At 39.6% G+C, this 19008-nt stretch overlaps 1 protein-coding gene across 6 annotated transcripts in view; it reads right to left on the reverse strand.

The window, feature by feature from the left end:
• Positions 1–19008, reverse strand: part of SH3PXD2A (SH3 and PX domains 2A) — a 287812-nt gene that overhangs the window by 38343 nt on the left and 230461 nt on the right. For 4 of the 6 annotated variants that reach the window (XM_044438052.1, XM_044438043.1, XM_044438072.1 and 1 more), the window contains 2 exons: positions 7869–7982; positions 3716–3799 (listed from right to left, as the gene is read on the reverse strand). In XM_044438052.1, coding sequence (XP_044293987.1) covers positions 3716–3799; positions 7869–7982 — 198 coding nt within the window. The remainder of the gene's footprint in view (positions 1–3715; positions 3800–7868; positions 7983–19008) is intronic. The other 2 variants (XM_044438062.1, XM_044438081.1) reach the window with 1 other exon arrangement.

The following is a 19008-nucleotide window of genomic DNA, read 5'->3' on the forward strand; positions in this document are numbered from 1 at the left end:
CCAAGAGAAAACATTCAGCTTTTTTCTTGGCACTCTAGAAACTACTGCTGTGTTAGCACCTCATTAGCCTTTCTAAATTATTTGTTATTTTCTTGTCTTTTAGAAATGCAGGATTCACTTGAGTCACCAAGAAGCAGACAGACATGCTGAAATTCTTACATACTGTCCTGTTCACCTCCAACCTCTTCTTTCAGGTCAGCTTCCTCACATCAGTTCACTTTAAGATATGATGATTTGATAATCCTTGGTCTTTGTTAAAATATATTCTGATGTTAGTGGAAACCAGGCTGACATGCACACTGTTTGAATCACTTATTTCCACACATTATTGCAATCTAATACATCTGATACCTGCAAGGTTACTGCTTTCCCTAGGTATGTTTCAGAGTTTGGGCCAACAGTGAGCAAGTTCTATTTTTGCTGCTCTTCAACCAGCCAGTGCACAGAAATGGAAGCTGCACCGTGAATCTTTTAAATCGCTCCCTGAAGCAGCTGTTTCCACACAGCTTCATATGCAGAGGTCAAACAGTTTCCCCCATACCACTACCAGTACATGCACTGTCAACTTTTTTGCTTTTCTAAAAAGATTTAACCTCTCCATTAACTCCTAGAACTGAATGCAGATATTATGTGATTTTTGATGGGAAATACGTACAATACTGTGCTTGCAATGTGCACATTTGAAAGCTGCACAAAGAAAACCATGTGCATTTTTAAAATGTGCAAAGATATGTTTTACCAAATGACTTCACACTTATAGCACAAAAATAGATATACAAATTTCTATGCACAAAAATAGCTTATGGAACCTGGAAAGAACAAGCTTGGTGAAGATAAACAAGAACTTCAATGGAATAGAGCATTTCAGAACTACCCATCCCTAATACAAACTTTTGAGGTTTGTAGAAAAATGGAGAAAAAGTGCCAATTTGTGCTATGTGTACAAAAATGAGTTCCTGCATGGACAAAACCATGCTGGGATGTACTTACATAAAGACAAACACAGAAACAGAGGAAAAAATTTAAAATGATTGTACTTGGAAACTATTTCACCTGGACAGATATTCTTTTGAGAGGAAGACCTTGTATTTGTTTACAGATTCAAAACTGTGCTTTCTGCCTCTGTCTCTCTCTGACACACACACTTTGTACCTATCAGTGCAGTATAAAATAACAGCATTATACTTCTTGAAGCTGAAGTGAGATAAAGGTAGAACTAGCCCTTGCAATTATTTAGCTCTGTGTCCTAATTACCTTCTGTGACAGAAGAGGGTGGATACAGGAAAAGTTTTCCACATGTTTAATTTATGTCTATGTATCATATTATGGAACATCATTGTGTGACCTGATCCTACTTCGAAATACTGAGGGCAGAGGCATGCCTTTTGGGAAATGATCTAATTAAGGCTCCTAAGCAAAACGCAATAGCTGAAAAACCTCTGTCTTCCAAACCACAGGAGGATTCACTTTAAAAATACTTTCCCTTCAGTCAGCAGTCTCTTCATACCATCTCCACTCTCCTGTTTTCCTTTTGCTCAAACAACCTCTTCAGGACAAAGTCATTCTGTGCTTCAGAGCTGAGCATTCTTCAAAGATGATCTAATGTTAATGTTTTAGAGCAGTTTCACATCAGACAAATCATATTGTTTATTGTTTACTACAATACTAGTTTTCCCTTCATTGGTATTCTTGCAAGAGTGAGTCTTTTTAACAGATAAGTCTCCAAATGACAGTAAATCAGTACCCTCAAGCCTAAGATATATACCATGGATGTGACGTCCATTTGTAAGGAATTGTGCAAGAACCAAAACGTGGCCTACAATTTTCAAGATGGTCATAAAGACTTAAAGGGATTTATTTATTTATTTATGGATATATATATATATATATATATATATATATCCTGTTTTTTTTCCTTCAAAGGGCTCAAGGCAGCTTACATTATTCTCCTCCTCCATCTTATCCCCACAACAACCCTGTGAAGTAGGTTGGGCTGAGAGTCTGTGACTGGCCCAAAGTCACCCAGTTGGCTCCACAGCTGAGCGGGGACTAGAACCCAGATTGTCTGAGTCCCAGTCCCAGGCTCTTAACCACTACGCCACACTGGCTCTCCATACCACACTGGCTCTCCGACTTCTTTAGAAGTCCGATGCCTCTCTTGTTTCCCTTTATGTCTATCTCAGCTTTGGCATGTGAACAGTACAAAGCAGTTAAACAGGAGCATCAAATGTTTTCTAGGGAGGTTTTCAGCTTCTGCAAATATCCCTGGTAAGATGTTATACAAATTCAGGAAAGAAGAATTTCCTGCAAAGATCTGGTTTCTGTGTAAGAAATAGCATATGCATGAGAGACCCTAACTAGTGCTCCTTTCCTATGGCATTTATATGTAGTAAAATCACTGGCATGTTTTTGCAACCTACATGAGTGTACTTGCAGATCTTAAAAAGTATATCCTATAAAAAATGATATAGGTTTGTGCCACCTTGTATAAAATGATCACTAACCTAAGTATTTAACCTCAAATTCTAGGACAAACATGAAGACATTAAAATCTTTGAAAAGACAGATTCCAAGCTAATGCACATGATGATAGTCTAAAATATATCCAGACTTTATTGTTGAGCATAGCAACTGGCAGCTTCAATTTGCAGTGATACGGGTATCTGGACCTATTTTGAAATCTGGGTAAGATTGCTGAATTCCAAAGTATACTTAGGAAGCTGGCACACATCCTCTGACCCTAATCAGCTCCAAGCTAATATAAACTGTTAGGGGTTCAAGCAGACCAACCTTCCTTTTAAAAAAATGATGCTTCAACATTGTTTGCTTTGCTACCCTCAACCAAAAACAAACTCAACTACCCTTAATTCTGGAGAAACTTTTAGATTTTCTGTGGGTACTTCTTTTAGATTAGCATTCTAACAGTATCCAGATTCTAGACTTTCATCATGCTCCATGGTCAGGAATGTTGAGACTTGCAGTCCAACCATATCTTAAGAACAAGTTATTAGGAAAGGCTGCTTTAGACCCTTTCCATTTCTCCCCCTATGTGCAGTGTGGATAAAACAGGCAATGCTTGTGACGCAGCTTTGTAAACCACATGATAATGTCTCTGTCCACCTCACCTGCAAAACCCCACTTCAAAAAGCACAACTGCAATCAACAAATGATTTAGAGGCCTTCCTTCTTCAGCCTAAGCATCCACATGTTCCATTTTCCTGGAGTTTCAAAGTGACACTAACTAGCACAGCTCAAATAAGCCCTACTTTTGAAAATATACCAGGATTCATAGTGCTTTTGGAAGAAACTGTAGAATTTTTTTAAACCTCCATTTGTAAAATGGAATTTAAAACCACCCAACATGCAGAATGATCAGAATAGCTTTTGTTCACCATTCTTTTCCCATCAACCCAAGAACCTTCAAAAGTGATACTATTACATGTATTAAGAGCAGTTTCTTGTAAGAGTAACAAGAGTAGTGAAAGTGCATGCTGTTTGCAGAGATATTTTTTGCTATTAGCTCCCAACCTGATATGCTCTGCAACTAACATCAAAATATTATCCAACTCTCTGCCCCCAATCTTGTTTCTATTTTAAAAGAAACAAAACATGATCAATTGGGTCATACCATTCCTAGCAATGACAAATCTGCAAGAGAAGCAGCAGCAAAAAGCATATGCAACTTTCAAGAGCCCATTCTCAGAAAGCCATTCACCTCGACTCTGCTGCCTGTTGACCATCCCTCCCAGTGTCCATCGCCGGTCCAGGCGCCTCAGGTGAGCCTTGCGTCTCTTAGAAACTATTTTGGAAAATGCATGAACACATAAAAGAAGAAAAGAAAAAAAAAGAGTGATGGATGAACGGACAACAAAAAATCCAACAAAAACATGATAATTGAAGGATTGAACTTATGTTAGCAAGGATGAGATGTAGTAATACTATGAAATTAGTTTGCCAGTTGTAATAATTAATTTTCTAGTCAAGGCCCAAGCATTTAGTAGACAGCAATCATACTAAATAAGTGTATCAAATTGCTAGTATCCAGCCATTTGAGAAACATCAGAGGCCATAAAAATAATGGCCACTGAAAATAAATTGATGCTGTTGAACAGAGTACAGTCTTGTTGGACTGGAAGCATCTTTCTGTGACATCTTAGTGGCCTAATACAATTCAGGGTGATGCCAAGGTTGCAGGATGAATCCACAGAAACAGAGAAGTCCACATCTAAACCATGCAATGCAAAAGCTTTAAAAGAGGCTTCTACATGCCAATAATCACTGATGGAACTATTTGCTTGCTTGTGAACAGAGGTCTCTACAAAGACCTAGTATGATGCAGAAGGTTTGCTGGAGATAAGCATCATGAGAGTATGGGCAGTGTGGGTGAGGGAAAGCCACCCAGGATTTGGAAATCAGTCCCCACAAAGATAATTAAATTAAAACATTTCAACTACAGTGAGAACAGCTGTATGTGGTTTGAGGAAGGAATTGAGAGGTGGTTTCAGCTATAGGACACTGCGCTCTGACCCTTCTTACCTTAAAAAAAAAATCTGATCAGGGGAGCTGCTTCAGAGGCAGCTGCTACTCTTTCCAGAAAGTTCGGCAGCCAATGTTAGTCAACTAGGCAGGTGTGAACCTGCGCACATGCTCAGTGTTTCTGCTGTTCCAGGCCTTTCCAGAACCTTCTAGAACAGCTTTTCCAGATCCATTAAAAGTAATTTTTGGATGGGGTATATGTGTGTGGATGTGTATGTGTGTGTGAGAGAGAGACAGAGAGAGTCAGAGAAAGTATGTGTATTCTCAGGTTTGATTTGCATGTTTCAACAGCTGAGCTTCTGTGTGCCTCTGAGAATATCCTATCTTATTTTAAGAATTATCATTAACATTGTTATTATGGTTTGTGATACTAGGACTTACATCTGGTTGGGAGCAAAGTTCTACTTAATTTGAAGGCTGCAATCATGCTGGGACTTACTTCATATTATCAAATACACATAAATAGGACTGCACTGTAAATGATTAGAGAATATATGAGTGAGACAGAGAAAGAGATAGAGAGACTATGAATGCCTGTGTGTTTGTGAAAGGGGTTTCTGAAGTTTTTCAAGGGCTCCCACTGGCTTTCTAGTGGATACACTCATCTTTATTATTACATATAATGGGATGCCCATACCTTCTCGTAAACAATCCAATCTTTTCTTATAAGATATGCACAATTGCAAATTTTAAACCATGCTACTTTTGTGTAGGCCTGCTCTGCTGTTGGTTTTCCAGTTTCAGTGCCCCTAAAGACTATTTTTCTGAATGACCCTGAGAATATCATGTGTTGTTTTATTTATTAATATTAACATTGTTATTATCTGTATATTCTCCGCACAATGGGAGTTGTTGCCAGAATAGATGAATGAGGGTCCAAAGGAGTACTTTTGCATAGTTGTATTTGCATTCTTTGCATTCTTATGCCTCACTTTTCTCTTTTCTGCAGTATGGATTGCTGACTGATGGGGATTCAGAAACTGTACAGGCTCTTATGCTCCACTAAGACTGTCCACCTGAAGGAATCATAACAACATCCTGTTAGCTTGGAAGAGATGGTGCTTTAAGCCTGAATTCCAAATCTTAAAAAAAAAAATCTTAATATTCAGAAAGAACAAGTTTATCAAAGCTGGCAATCTTCTACTTGTCACACAGCTGTGATTCACTGAATTATAAAGAGCTATAAGCAACTTATGAGATGGTTAGAATAATTGTGCACAGAGGATGTTTTATTTTTACAGTAAGGGAACATTAAGTTGCATTCATAACTGAACCTATCTTTCAAATCCATTCCATCATCATTTACTCACTAACAAACTGATTCTGGAATACACAAACTGAGAAGGTAAGAGAGGAGAAGACTTTTCCTTTGATGTTGCTAGTTCTCTCTTAGTTAAAGAAATGAAAATATTCCTATGTGAAGAGAAAGAGAGAGATTGTGTGTGTGTCTTAAGTATTATTCAAATAACATTAAGTTACAGGCTTCAGTTTTCTCACATATGTCTGATCATGTACCTATAGCCTCCCCACCCACACCATCTAAGCCTTTTTTATATACTACTGTTTGCCCTTCACAATCCTTTCACATGCCAAAAATGGCTGAATCCTCTTTCTTGCCAGCCAATGTAAACTTCCTTGACATCTAAGTCTGTTATTCAATTAACCACAATTGGCCCATTGGCAAGAGGCCATCACCAGCCCTCCCCTTTCATTGGCTGTAAATGTTATTAAAATGTATATGGAGGTGGAAAGAGGCTGATGCTGTGGCATTCAATATCAACCTTTGGCATTTCACCCCCTTTGACACAGCAAGGGGCTTGCTTTTAAGCTCTAAAAACTGTTCAGTAATTTGGAGGATACTGTAAGTTGTGCCTGAGACCCCAACAGGTCGTGATATGACAAGGCCTTTGGCCATATATAACAGGCCTGTCTGAGAGGTTTTTACATCCCTCTCTTAGGATGCTGTTCAGGGACCAGAAGGAATTGCTGCAGGATTCCATTCTCAAGGAAGAAGAAAATATTCTAGTAGAACTTGGAAGTGGAAGATAGTGTGGATGTGACTGGATGTGACTAAGGAGTGTGTTCAATTCACCATCTCTCTCAAGCAGCTGCATTAGTACATTATAGAAGTGGTGCTGTGAATTATAAATAAAGATGTATTTCTCTGGAATTTTATAAAGGGCACACCCTGCAATGCATTCCAACATGGTTATAATTCCTTTTGTGGATACAGACACTATTTTCTGGTGCAAGATACACCACACCTTCTCCTTAAGATTAAGAGAAATCATAATATTGTAGAGAACTCTGTTTTGGAAGCACATCCTCTTTGCAAAGTTATTTATGGCTCAGATGATCAAGTATATATGGTAGAATAATGGACTTTATGCTGAAATGGAACAAATACTTTAATGGGAGAGGATGGATTCAGTTAGCACTAACCAAAATAGGGCAGTGAAAGCCAACACCTTTTGGAGATAGGCTAGATGTAAGATTTTATGGCATTATCAGACAAAAAAGGAGCTGTGAACTAGGATAAACATAGAATAATTTAAATATTGTAATAAATATTGAATTATACATGTATATATTTTAGGGAAAAAGGGTTTTTAAAGAGTATCATATACAACATACCATAATCTCATTCCCCTCTCTTCTGTGGGAAACTTAACAGGAAAAAATGGGTGCAGAAAGAGACTCAGGTGCTAAGTCTCTTATGAAAGAATATGAGACTTAGCATGACTATGGATGGATGATTATGTATATACAACAAGCGCAAGATACTGAAAACCTAATATATTGCATTTATATCCTTTTTCCTCTTGTGAGAAGCAGCTTACATAGTCCTTCTCCACTCTATTCTCTCCTCACAACAAGAACCCTCTGAGGTAGATCAGGCTGAGAGTGAGTAATTGGCCCCAACTCACCCAGTGAGTTGCTCCAGCAGGCACTAGAACCAGATCTTCCAGGTCCCTAGTCCAGCACTGCAAAATATTTTTGTTATTCTTTAGAACAGGGGTATGCAACCCGTGGAGGGCCACTGCAACCAGTGGTGAGGGAGGATGCCTTGCAGGTTGCCCACTCCTGCTTTAGAATTATATAACAACATATATAAAGAATGAACATTACATGACTAGCCTCCACTACTGCCAGACTTCTAATCAAAATACTCTTGGGTGGTATTAACAATGCTTTAATAATCTAATTTTGCCTTATAATGAATAGGTGTAACTGGATACCTAATTAGACTTTGTACTGATCAAGTGTAGTGCATTAACACTAATACTTAAGAGAACCAGTAGATTTTTATTACAACCTCTCAGCATTCTTACCTTCCCCTCCTTTGGACATGTTAATTTCAGAATCATCTCTAACTCCACTTTGGGATTCCAGGTATGTAGCAGGGACCCAGCCTTGCTCTTCTGATGTGCTTACAAACCACCAACCTGTAAGGATAAGTAGAGACGAGTTATCTATATGAATATTTATGCATGCACGCACGCGCGCACGCACACACACACACAGAGGTGTATGCACATTCCTTGAACAATCTTCAGTTCTACAAATACTCAATCTTTGAGTATGGGTTATCCATCTGCCACCACATAGTCCACATATTCCAGGACTCAGCTGGAGCACTGAAACAGACTTGAGGGATAAGCTGTGTTAAGTCCTGGCACAAATTCCAGTGGGAGCGGGGGAGTAGAGGAAGTGAAATAGAAATGAAAAAGACAATGAGTGGGAAGGAGCTGCAAGGAAAGTGAGGAGGGAAACAAGAACTGGAATTGTGTAGAGTAGATCTGTACAGACATATCCTCTAACCATAGTTTTCTGGCACTGGAAGTGAAGACAATGTTTATATTTTTAAAGCAGCTAAAGTACTGAGACTTACATCTGTGTGGGAGCAAAGTCCTACCTCTTAATTTGAAGGCTACACTCACAGTGGTACTATTACCAAGCGAACATGTATGGGATTCCACAGTGTTTAGGGGAGGATGGGATTTAATTTGTTGCTGTTGTTACTGAATTACATTTATATCCAGCCTTTTTTTCCTCCAAGAATCCTAGGAGGGCTTTCATGAGCCTCTCCTCTCCATTTTAACCTCAGAAGAACCCTGTGAGGTGAGACTGACAGTCATCCAGTGAGTTTGATGGTCCAGTGGGGACTAGAACACATCATCCATAGCAACTGGCTGCACTGGGTCTCCAGTGTGCAAATGAAGCTCTAGTTGCTTAGTGATGAGACGCTTCTCTCTGCCTGCCTAGGATCAGAGGCAACCTGTTATTTTACTAAGCAATGAAAGTTTGGCTAGTGCCTCAGCATTCTGTCATAAAGTGATACTACAGTCCTCTACATGGTAGCAATTCAATATAACATGTAAGTGCGTATGCATTGTATTCTGTGGTTTGCCTCACTGCTTTTGTCATCTGCTTATATGTATGTTTGATCCCCAGTTTCTAGATCTGGATGGTACTGGCCCAACCATTGTTCAACAAGGTGCACTGCTGTATTTATCGCCACGTATTCATACGTAGGACCAACTCTATTTTATTATGCAAATTGTTGGAGGCTATGGGCATCTTCACATGAAGTCTTTAACCTGGTGCTTTATTGAGGCTTCTTCTGGCTTATTTGTGAGATGAATGTCCTGTTACACAAGTTTTCCCATACCAAGTTTTCCTTTCGGTCTTTATATATGCTCCCAGTAAACAACATAAGGTGGTGCTGGGATAGACAGTGGAAGCTAGATTTTATACATAGTGAAGAAACCACGACAAAAGACCGTGGCTTTCATAGAGAAAAATGGCAAATTCTGCATTATCCTTGTCCCAAAAAAAGCTGCAAAATCTAGGAGAGGCCTTGGGAGGATGATCCTACCATGTAAAGGACCAGCAGATTTCTGTGAATGAGGGATCACATGTGCACAATAAATGTTTCATGCAGAAAAGCCCTATGACCTTGATTCCTCCAAGTCTTATCATCTTTGGGCTAATTCTTCCAACACGCACATGCTCAAGACCACAGTCCTCAGGCATGTCTAAATTAAATGCTCAAAACTTCCAAAACAATTGGAAGAGAAAATGGTACTAAACAGTTAAGCAGACCAAGTCTTTTGTTCTTTAATTGCTCCAAAATGAAACACACACACACACACAAGACAAAGCAGAACAGAAGACACTAAAGTCATTGCTTGCAGCAATTCATCTTGAGCCTCAAGAGGCATAGACTTCCTTTTTCTGGCCCAAGAGAGATTTGGAAAATTTTGCTTCACAGTATTCCCAGTCAGAAAAATTTAAATTTAGTTACACTTTCACGCAGCAGGGGGAGATTCTCTCAACATGACGTTCACCCATGGCAGCCGCCTGCACTAAATAATAATAAAAAGAAAACCAATGGAGCCAGCTTATTTCGAATAGGTTTTGCATAGATAGCCTGCTGCTGAACATGAGGAATTGCTAATGGCAGGGAAGGAGAGGAGGCTCATTGAGCTGAACATGCATTTGTAATTATGGCACAGAAGTAAACAGACCAGAAGCCGATACACATCTGATCCTAATTAGATGGAAATGCTCCTATGAATTCTTCTTCAGAAGCAACGTTTGCCTGAATGGAAAGGGTTGCACTATAAAGTTAACACTCTAGTAAAAACCATGAACTCTGAAGCATTTCATTTCACCCTGAACTTTGGTTTCATGCACTACTATTCCACAGAACTGAAAAGCTGGAATAGACCTTAAGGCCATTTTCAACTCAGATCAAAGCAAACTCATATAGCTTAATCAGCCAAGCCAAACCAAGCCATTCCTTACCCATCTAGAGGAAGGCAAAGTGCCTTTGGAGTCAAAGCAAACCTGACCCATAGGAAAATTCCTTCTCAGCACTAAATAAATCGTCTGGCCCATGCAAAACTCATTTTGCAGCTTGAGGAAGAAAAAGTCAATGGTCTTCTTTGGCATCTAGCAAAAGAGTAGGCAACAACTGCTCCTGGAGCCACAGGTTGCCCTAGGCCTAATTTCAAAAGCCCTCTGCAGACAATCAATAGGTACCTCTAGCAAGAACGATCTTTCCCTTCTTTGGCAACTCACTGGGAAGAAAATGGTGGAGGGGCAGGAAGAGAGAAGTGTGAGTAAAGAAATGGAGAAAGAGAAAGGAGGTGGTGGTGGAAACAGAAAAAGGAAGGACCCACACTGGCTCTGGCCCTGTCTCCTGTTGACATCCAGGTCCTGACGGGTAATCCATGAAGGAATGCAATTGCAAACACTAAAAGCGTTGCCCATGCCAGATTTCCAACAATAAAAATGCCACAACCAAAAAACAGAATACCTCATCACCACACCATATCAGGCCCTGATCACAGCCAGCCACTCTGCTCTTCCATGCGGCAGGGAGAGATGACTTGCTACAGGCAGCATTACTGGGGAGAAGCACAGGACGGAGGAAATCAGGTAGTAGGATTTTTTTTTTTAAGTTGGCCCTAGAAGGTGTTTTTGTTTGTTTGTTTGTTTACAGCCCCTCTTACTATTTTTCTTCTATCAGGAGTGCCATTCTTATTCCACTCATATCAAATCGAGGAGAATCTCTTTTCCTTGATGTTGCCATTATCCATTAGTTCACTGACCATTAAGACCTCAGCTTGTATCTAAAGTAAGTCTGCATACATCATACACAAATTAAATCGCAAGGGTTGAATTCTTATATGTAATTTAGGACACAATCCAGTGGAAAAATGGGGAGGGAAAGAGGCTACAGCACCACTGGTTGGAATGGAGCTTTTTTCTGACCTTGGAGCTGGGAATCCAAGGAATCCAAATAGAGAAAGCTGCCAGACTTGACAATCCTGTAGTCCTTCTAGAGTATTTAAGTGTTGACAAAATGCTTCAAGCTTAATGCTTGAGATAGGATGTTGAGCAGCAAATGCATGTGTAATCAATTAAATACAAAATCAGTGTTTTTTCAAATGATGTTAAAAATAAATGCTGATGCCTGGTATAGGAAACATAATTTGAACTCTATGGCTTTAATCCTGTAAACAAAGGAGACATAACTAAATTGCTAGACTTAAATGGGTTTTATGCACACAACAGGGCACAGAAATACTGACTAACCAGTTACACATTGTGGTCTACACTCATCTGTCTTAACAGGTTACAATTTTCAACTGCAAAGGTGCAGAGAACACACAAGCTGTATTTACAGACAAGGCACTTTCTATGTACTTGGTACAAACAAACCGTTACTGAAGTTGTGAAATTCCACCCATAATTTTGAACAGACTGTTTGGAATAAACAAGGTTTCCAGTTGCAAGGAGTTCAACAGTACATGAGCAAAGAATTTGCTGAGGTGGCGTCTTTAGGTTCTGTCTCTGAGGGAGGTGTGGCCTTGAAGATTGATGCTACATCCCTTCATGGTTTTCATACAAAGGAACATGTGCAGTAATAGCTAACCATCCTGGAAGGAATGCCAGAAACCAAATTCATAAGTACGAGAGAGTAAGTGTCCCAGCCTAATCCCTTGTACAAGATGCTCACAAGTCAAGTGATTTGACACATCTCTGCCACTGATGCCAAGATGCGAAAGGATCAGCAGTGCACAGTGGAAGTGGAGACAGAAGTGCAGTCCAGACTGTGCCATATGCAGGATCGGGGATGATACCACAAACTCCCTCTGTCAGCATAATTTTGACACCCTTGTCACAAATCAGCCATCTGTGATGTAGTGATTGTCCCTGGACCATCTTTTACAGAAAGAGTCTCCAAAGATAAATCAGGACAGCTGCCTTTGCCTCCAAGCTTAAAATCTGTCTAGACTTTAGGCAAAGATTCTTACCCACATAGAGGGAGTCAAGGTTGCAGTACTATAAACCAGTATTTCCACCCTCTCCCTGACATACCTCTATCCTAGATTCTTTTCTCAGGAGACTTCATTTGTACAAACTACAATGAAACATTGTACTTATAGGGCTGTTGTCTCCCCTTCCACCTCCCCAGACGACCACTCTGTGTAGAAGTTTAGCACAATCCATTATTAAAACTTTTCTGCACCAACATCTGCAGGGTATTATGGAAAGTTCTCCCTGCATGCTGCCAAGATGTATGAGGTACAGTCTTGCTCCCAGACCACTGGCACAGGATAATATGCCTTGCTGTACCATCTCACTCCAAAGTGAGTTTGAGAACAAAGCTGATGACATGTCCTTGCTACTACAAGCATTTCCATATTTTAATTATCAGAAGATTTTAAAACATGTTTGGAGAACAAAATCAGACTTGGCTCCTGAATTTGCTGAGCCAGCTCTAGCAGTCCGGCCTAGCCATTCAGCTAGCCTGTCTGAAGATACTAAAAGAATTCAGTAATTTGCTGAACTTCTGACAAAAATATAATACATTAAATCAATGATAGCCATCTGATCCAACTCCAGATTTGTACAGAAAGAGAGGGAAGGGGGAGAGACTCCCAAAACAATATGAAAAATAGACACCCTCCCACCCCACAACAGAACGTTCCCCAAGTAAAGATCAGCAGCATGTACCATGGCCTGAAAAGGTTTAGAAAAACAGCTAAAAATCACACAGATGAACTATACCACAAACTACAAAAGAATTCAGGGTCATTGGCCAATCTGGCCTGGGGAAACATTCTTTCTTGAAAAATAGTGCTCAGTCAATTTTAAAAATGTAAAAACAAAGCCCATTTGCTGAGCCTCACCCAAGGAAAAGCTTGCTTAGCACTAGTCCAACACACTTGACTATCTGGGCTAACTGACATTTATTATTCTACACCAATGTAAGGAACGTAATGTTTTCCATTTTAGAAGCGTTAGGAGAACACACCAAATTCCAGAACACAATTCAAACAACATAATGGATATTCCATGTGTACAACACCTCTCTTCCACAGAGGCCTAAAAAACACACTGTACTGACCCATAATTATAATTTTGGCAGAGGGTGAACATACTATATAGAAAAGTTATTCTTTTGCATTTTGTCATAGGAATAATTTGGTATAATCTGTATGCACATTTTGATAGATTTAAAGCCAAGACGTGCTCTGCAAAATTCAGAAAACTGCAAAATTCAAACCATTTCCAGTCCACACATTTGTTCACTAGCTGCAGACCAAGTCAGTTTATATCAAAATTCACCAAGAATGAACTCCACAAGAAGCCCTCGCTACCAGTACAGATTGGAGAAAATATGTAAAAGAAAGATGTGGTCATATCATCAAAAACTGCAGATAGTAAGAGTGACATAGTTGCATTAACATAATGTACATATACATGTATTTCTAGTAAAAGATCAATGGAAACAAATGTTACAGAAGGCAGCACTGAATCCTGGTTGCATGCTTGCACCCTCTTGAAACAGTGTCTTTAATTTCTGGTGAAAGACAAAGAGCAAACCTGAGAGATTTTAACTGGGAGAACATTCCAGATTCATGAATGCCACAGAAATGAGCTTTCTTTCTAGTGTTCAGTTGTCAACTATGTCTAAATACCAGCAAGAGCAATACTGGAACTTTTAATACCAATCTTAAAACTTAGGGATTTGTGAACTGCCAACAGTAGCACACTTTAGGCACCAATTAAATGCCTGTCTCTCTATACAGGCATTCCTTGAGTGACTGTGCTGCCCAGTGTGTTACTTATGGTGCTGTACTGGTTTTAATATTACTATTTATACAAATTATATTAATTTATATTATGGTGTATTTTAATGTAAATCATAAAGAGATTTAATTTAGTTAATTTTCTTGTAAACCACTTTGAAGTCTACTAAATACGATCAGCAATACATGCATCTATTAAGTAGATAAAATAAGGAATCCCTTAAACAACCTTGTCATAAGCTGTTTAGGGCTTTAAATAATAGAACAGTGCTGGCTGGCTCCAGGTTTTTGGGGACCCTTGGGCAAAACATTCTTAATGGGAACCCTCCATCACTGAATCCCTTTTCACTGTCATTGTTATACCAGCCTCTGTGAAGCCTCATGCTCTCTCATCATCACTATCACCTTAGCCTGACAGAGATCCAGTGAGAAAGTAGGCAGTGCAGCTTTTCTTTTTCACCACCACCACCACCACCGTCTAGACCAGAAAGTGAGGCAGGAGAACAAGCAGATTCCAATGGTGAAGAGCATGAGCAAGTTCAATGGACTCTTGTCGGTATGGCTGTTGGCAGGTGCCCAACCATGGCAACCTTTGTTGCCAACTCTGATTTAGAACCAGAGGTATTCACTGAATCTGGAATCAAACATAAAGCCAATGTTTATGACATAAAAACAGAGTTATATGCCCTGACCTGTGAGTGCAAGACATGAGCCTGGCTGCTGCATTTTCGATCAACCAAAACTTCTGAATTGTTTTCAAGAGCAGCCCCATATAGAGTGCCCTACAACAATCCAGCTTATAGGTAAGTTAAGCATGAATGATTGGAGCGAAATTAATGTTCTTCGGGTAAGGAGGCATATCAGTGAAATCTGAAGAACAGTACTCCTAGCAACCACCTATAGGATCTAAACCTATAGGAAAACCAATAGCTCAGTATACCTACTCCTTCAAATGGAATGTGACTTCATCCAGAACAGGCTAAAAGATCTAAAATAGATCACTACTGCTCTTGACTAGCAATATTTCCATCTTATCCGAATTATGTTTCATCTTGTTAATCCCCATCTTTTAAACTCTGGAACTCATTCCAGATGCTGAGTTGATCATTTCAACGCCATCTCGGGATCACACAATGGGCCATGTGCATGGTGGCAAAATACCAGTCCATTTAGAATCAGTGATGGAAATTATACCATTGTAAGAGTATTTTTTTAATTTAGTTATTTGTTTCTCTTTTAGCCTGAGTTTTCCATGGAAAGGTTTATTTGTGTATCTTTAACTTAGATGAATGGCTAAATATAGCTACTTTTAAATAATGACTACAGGCTTTTCCATGCAATCAAAAACTGTTGCTTTCTGCCATGGTGCAGCCTCCATTCCCCATGTTCCTATCCTTTCTATAGTTTTATTTTGCCAGCATTATTTTATGCAAGACACTGCAAATACAGATCACAGCAGAATCAACGGAAGTCACACTTCCTCTTTTTTTGAAAAATACTGGTACAAGAAGGATAAACTGGTTGCAGGAAGAACTTGGCAAGGGAGGGCACAGTTCATGAATCATCATGTGGAGGAGGGAGAAAGTTTCTGTCTTTCTTCACAATCAACAAGAATATCCAGCTATTCAAATATTTAAAAGATGCAAGCATGACATGGCTGCATATACTACAGTATTTTATTCAGCACTGAGGTGGAAATGAAATGAGTCTTTAACACTAGCACTGGGAAAGGATTTGTACACACATGGCAAGCCTTCTCAACATTCTGTGTGCCAGTGGATAAATACAAGCAACTCTGGGCCAGTTTGCTCAATTGCTAACAGCCAGCATGGCGTATATAAGCCATGGTAAATTGTGCTGCATGCCAGCTGCCATTGTGAATATTTAAGTCATGGAGGGCAGTGGCAAAAAGGCCTACTTTTGTTCACACGTCAAAGTAAAGATTAATGACCACCTGTCAAAGTTGAATATTGACAACAGGAGCTAGCAGATTCTACTGTGACTTTAAGTGGGTGCCAGCAATTGGGCAAGCCAAGTCATTGTTTTAGTCCTCTGTTACCCATTTAACCTTTTTGGAATCCAATACCTTTCGGTCATAGCTCAGTTGTACAGAACAAGCTTTCCATGCAGGAAAACCAAAGTTCAGTTTCTGGCATCTCCAGTTAAAAGATGCTTAGGCAGCATGGTGCGTGAAAGGCTCCTAAGGAGCCACTACCAGAAAGATAAATTGTGCTAAGTTTGCAGGGAGGAAAAAAGTAAGGAAGTATTTAAAGCTCCTTATCCTTGTTAGATTTTTATCTCACCCCATTAGCCATAAAGACATAAGGATCCCATTAGTCAGACTGCTAATACTACATACACTGGCTGGCAGCAGGCTCTTCAAAGTTACTTACCCTGGCTCCCTACCTCTCCATACTTTTAGAATGTGGGCCAAAATTATATTATGCTGCACAACTTGCCTGATCCTGATTGTTATCACTTTATCCAATCTCATCAGACAGCAGAAAATGAGATACCTGTCAGAATTGGGAGTGACAGTTGCCAAGGTAACATCAGAGATGCTGACAGAGCTACCAATGTACAGAAGATGGCATGAATTCTCAGTTCCAATGAAAGTACAAGTCATTCACCATGTGAAGAGTGACAGGGGTGTTCCCTGAACACAGACATTTTGAGATCTCTTGCTACAGCTACTTGCTCATTCACCTTTGACTTTCCTACTCCCAAGCAGATTCATCCATGCCTAACTGAACCATACACCAGAATAAAAGGAACCATTGCATATTTTAACAGATAATCTTCTGCTATTAAACATTCAGATAACCACAGAACACTCTTCCTGGTTATTTCTGCAACCTTGACACATGGTCACAGCACAGTGGGGGTCTGTAAATTCCCCCTTAAAAGCGCGCGCGCACACACACACACACACACACACACAAGAGAGAGAGAGAGAGAAAGAGAATGAATATGAATTAAATCTCTTTTGTCTCAGGCTTTCCAAGGTTCTTGAGATGGACAGCATTTAAATCCATTCTCTTGACTTGAAATGCATTCCAGAGGGACCAAGTCAAATAGCAAAAAGTGTAACAGAAACTAGCAGCAGCAGCAAGAGGAAAAAAGTTATTTTAGTCATGAAGGAAAAAAAATCCCTTCAATCCTGACAAATCACAGAACTATCATTAGGCAGCCATACAGTCCTTTGTGTGCAAACCACCTGCATCCATTTAGCCCATAAGTGGTCAACTTTGTATAATATGCCTCAGAACACTAGAGCCATTCACATGAAGTGAATGGTGGGAACACACTGCACATGCCCTTGTGGGCTTGCCAGTTTGCTTTTAATAAACAGGCAAAATATGGCACCACCAGCAATGCTACTTTGAAAAATGCTTTTCGGTTGCTCCTGGAAACACTTCCCACAACTCAAGTAAGAGTGCATTCTTCAGTTTGGCAGAATTTTTAGTCCAGCTGCATTAAAAAAAAAGTGAAGCAGAGATGCTCAAAATACCTTCCTCTGGGCAACTAGGAACCTTCTATCATACACGAATCAAAATGACTGTTTTTTATGGAAATTTATTAAATAAAATAACTCCATATATTCTTTAATGAAAACAAAGGAAGATTTTGTAGGCCTCCAGTTTGTGGACAAAGCCTAAACACATGCGAGAAATAGCTAGTAAAGGTTTCCGGTAAGGGATTAAGGGGGTGTTTTTGTTTTCCTGACCGAGTGCTAGGTTTAATTCCCTGCAGGCACTTCTCTTTACAATATGAAACTGTTTCTTGCAGCATCTCTCAAGTTGTTTACACCAAACTACTAAGATATCACTAACCTAAACAGTAACATATGCATCATATGACATTAATGCATGAGAGCAGATCAATGAACTTAGTTCTATTGGTGAAGCAATAAGAGTATCATCTGACCTTTATTTCTGTACTTGGCTAAAAAATGAAGAGACCATAGTTAATAAAATCCTCCTGACAAGAGTTCTGTTCCCATTCAGTACTTTATGTATTTATTGTATTCCTGTCAAGGAACTCAAGGCAGCTGACATAATTCCCTTCCTCTTCTCAATCTTATCCTCAATCTTATCCTGTAAAGAAGGTTGGGCTGAGTGTCTGTGACTGGCCCAAAGTTGCCCAGTGAATGGAGGCACAATGAGAACCCAGCTTTCCTGTGTCCCAGGCTCATATGCTTAACCACTACACCACACTGGCTCTCATTGAAATACTACTATTTAAAATAGTTTGCAATGTATCCCCTAAGGAAGAAGAGATGAATCTGCTCGCCCACTGCCGCCTGGATCACAGATAGAGAGATAGCGGTATCTCTACCTGCCCTATCACAGGTGGAGCAAGTGACTATTAAAAACAGTCTGATAGCTATAGACATCTTCTAGAGATCTTTACACATGCAAAGATCCCTTAGATGCAGAGAAAAACAGGCACTCCACAGTTGGGCTAAATGACAATTTTCATTAGTTAGTACTGCAGCAGTGCTTTCATCTTTTGCTCTGTTTATCAGGAGTGGAGAGAGGCAAAACACAAATTTCCTTACATTCAGAGGATAAGAAAAGAGAGAATGACACATGCAACCAGTAGGAATCAGTACAAGGTAGCCAGCCAGTATCTAGAGAGCCAAGAGAGAGCAGAGAAAGCCAAAATAACAGAGCCTCAGTTTCAAAGCCAATCACAGATCATAGACTTACTGGCTTGTCACCTGAAAAGTCATTTTCATTCTGGACTTAAAATGTAGCTAGGCAAGGAGTTATTTCAGACAGACTATCATTTATTCCACTATGGACATTTTGATTTTTTTTTTTTTTTTTAGAGAAAAGTGAGTAAAAATGGAATGTTA

Source organism: Varanus komodoensis, unplaced genomic scaffold (assembly GCF_004798865.1).
Source record: "Varanus komodoensis strain SLA01 unplaced genomic scaffold, ASM479886v1 scaffold1, whole genome shotgun sequence".
Classification (NCBI taxonomy): domain Eukaryota; kingdom Metazoa; phylum Chordata; class Lepidosauria; order Squamata; family Varanidae; genus Varanus; species Varanus komodoensis.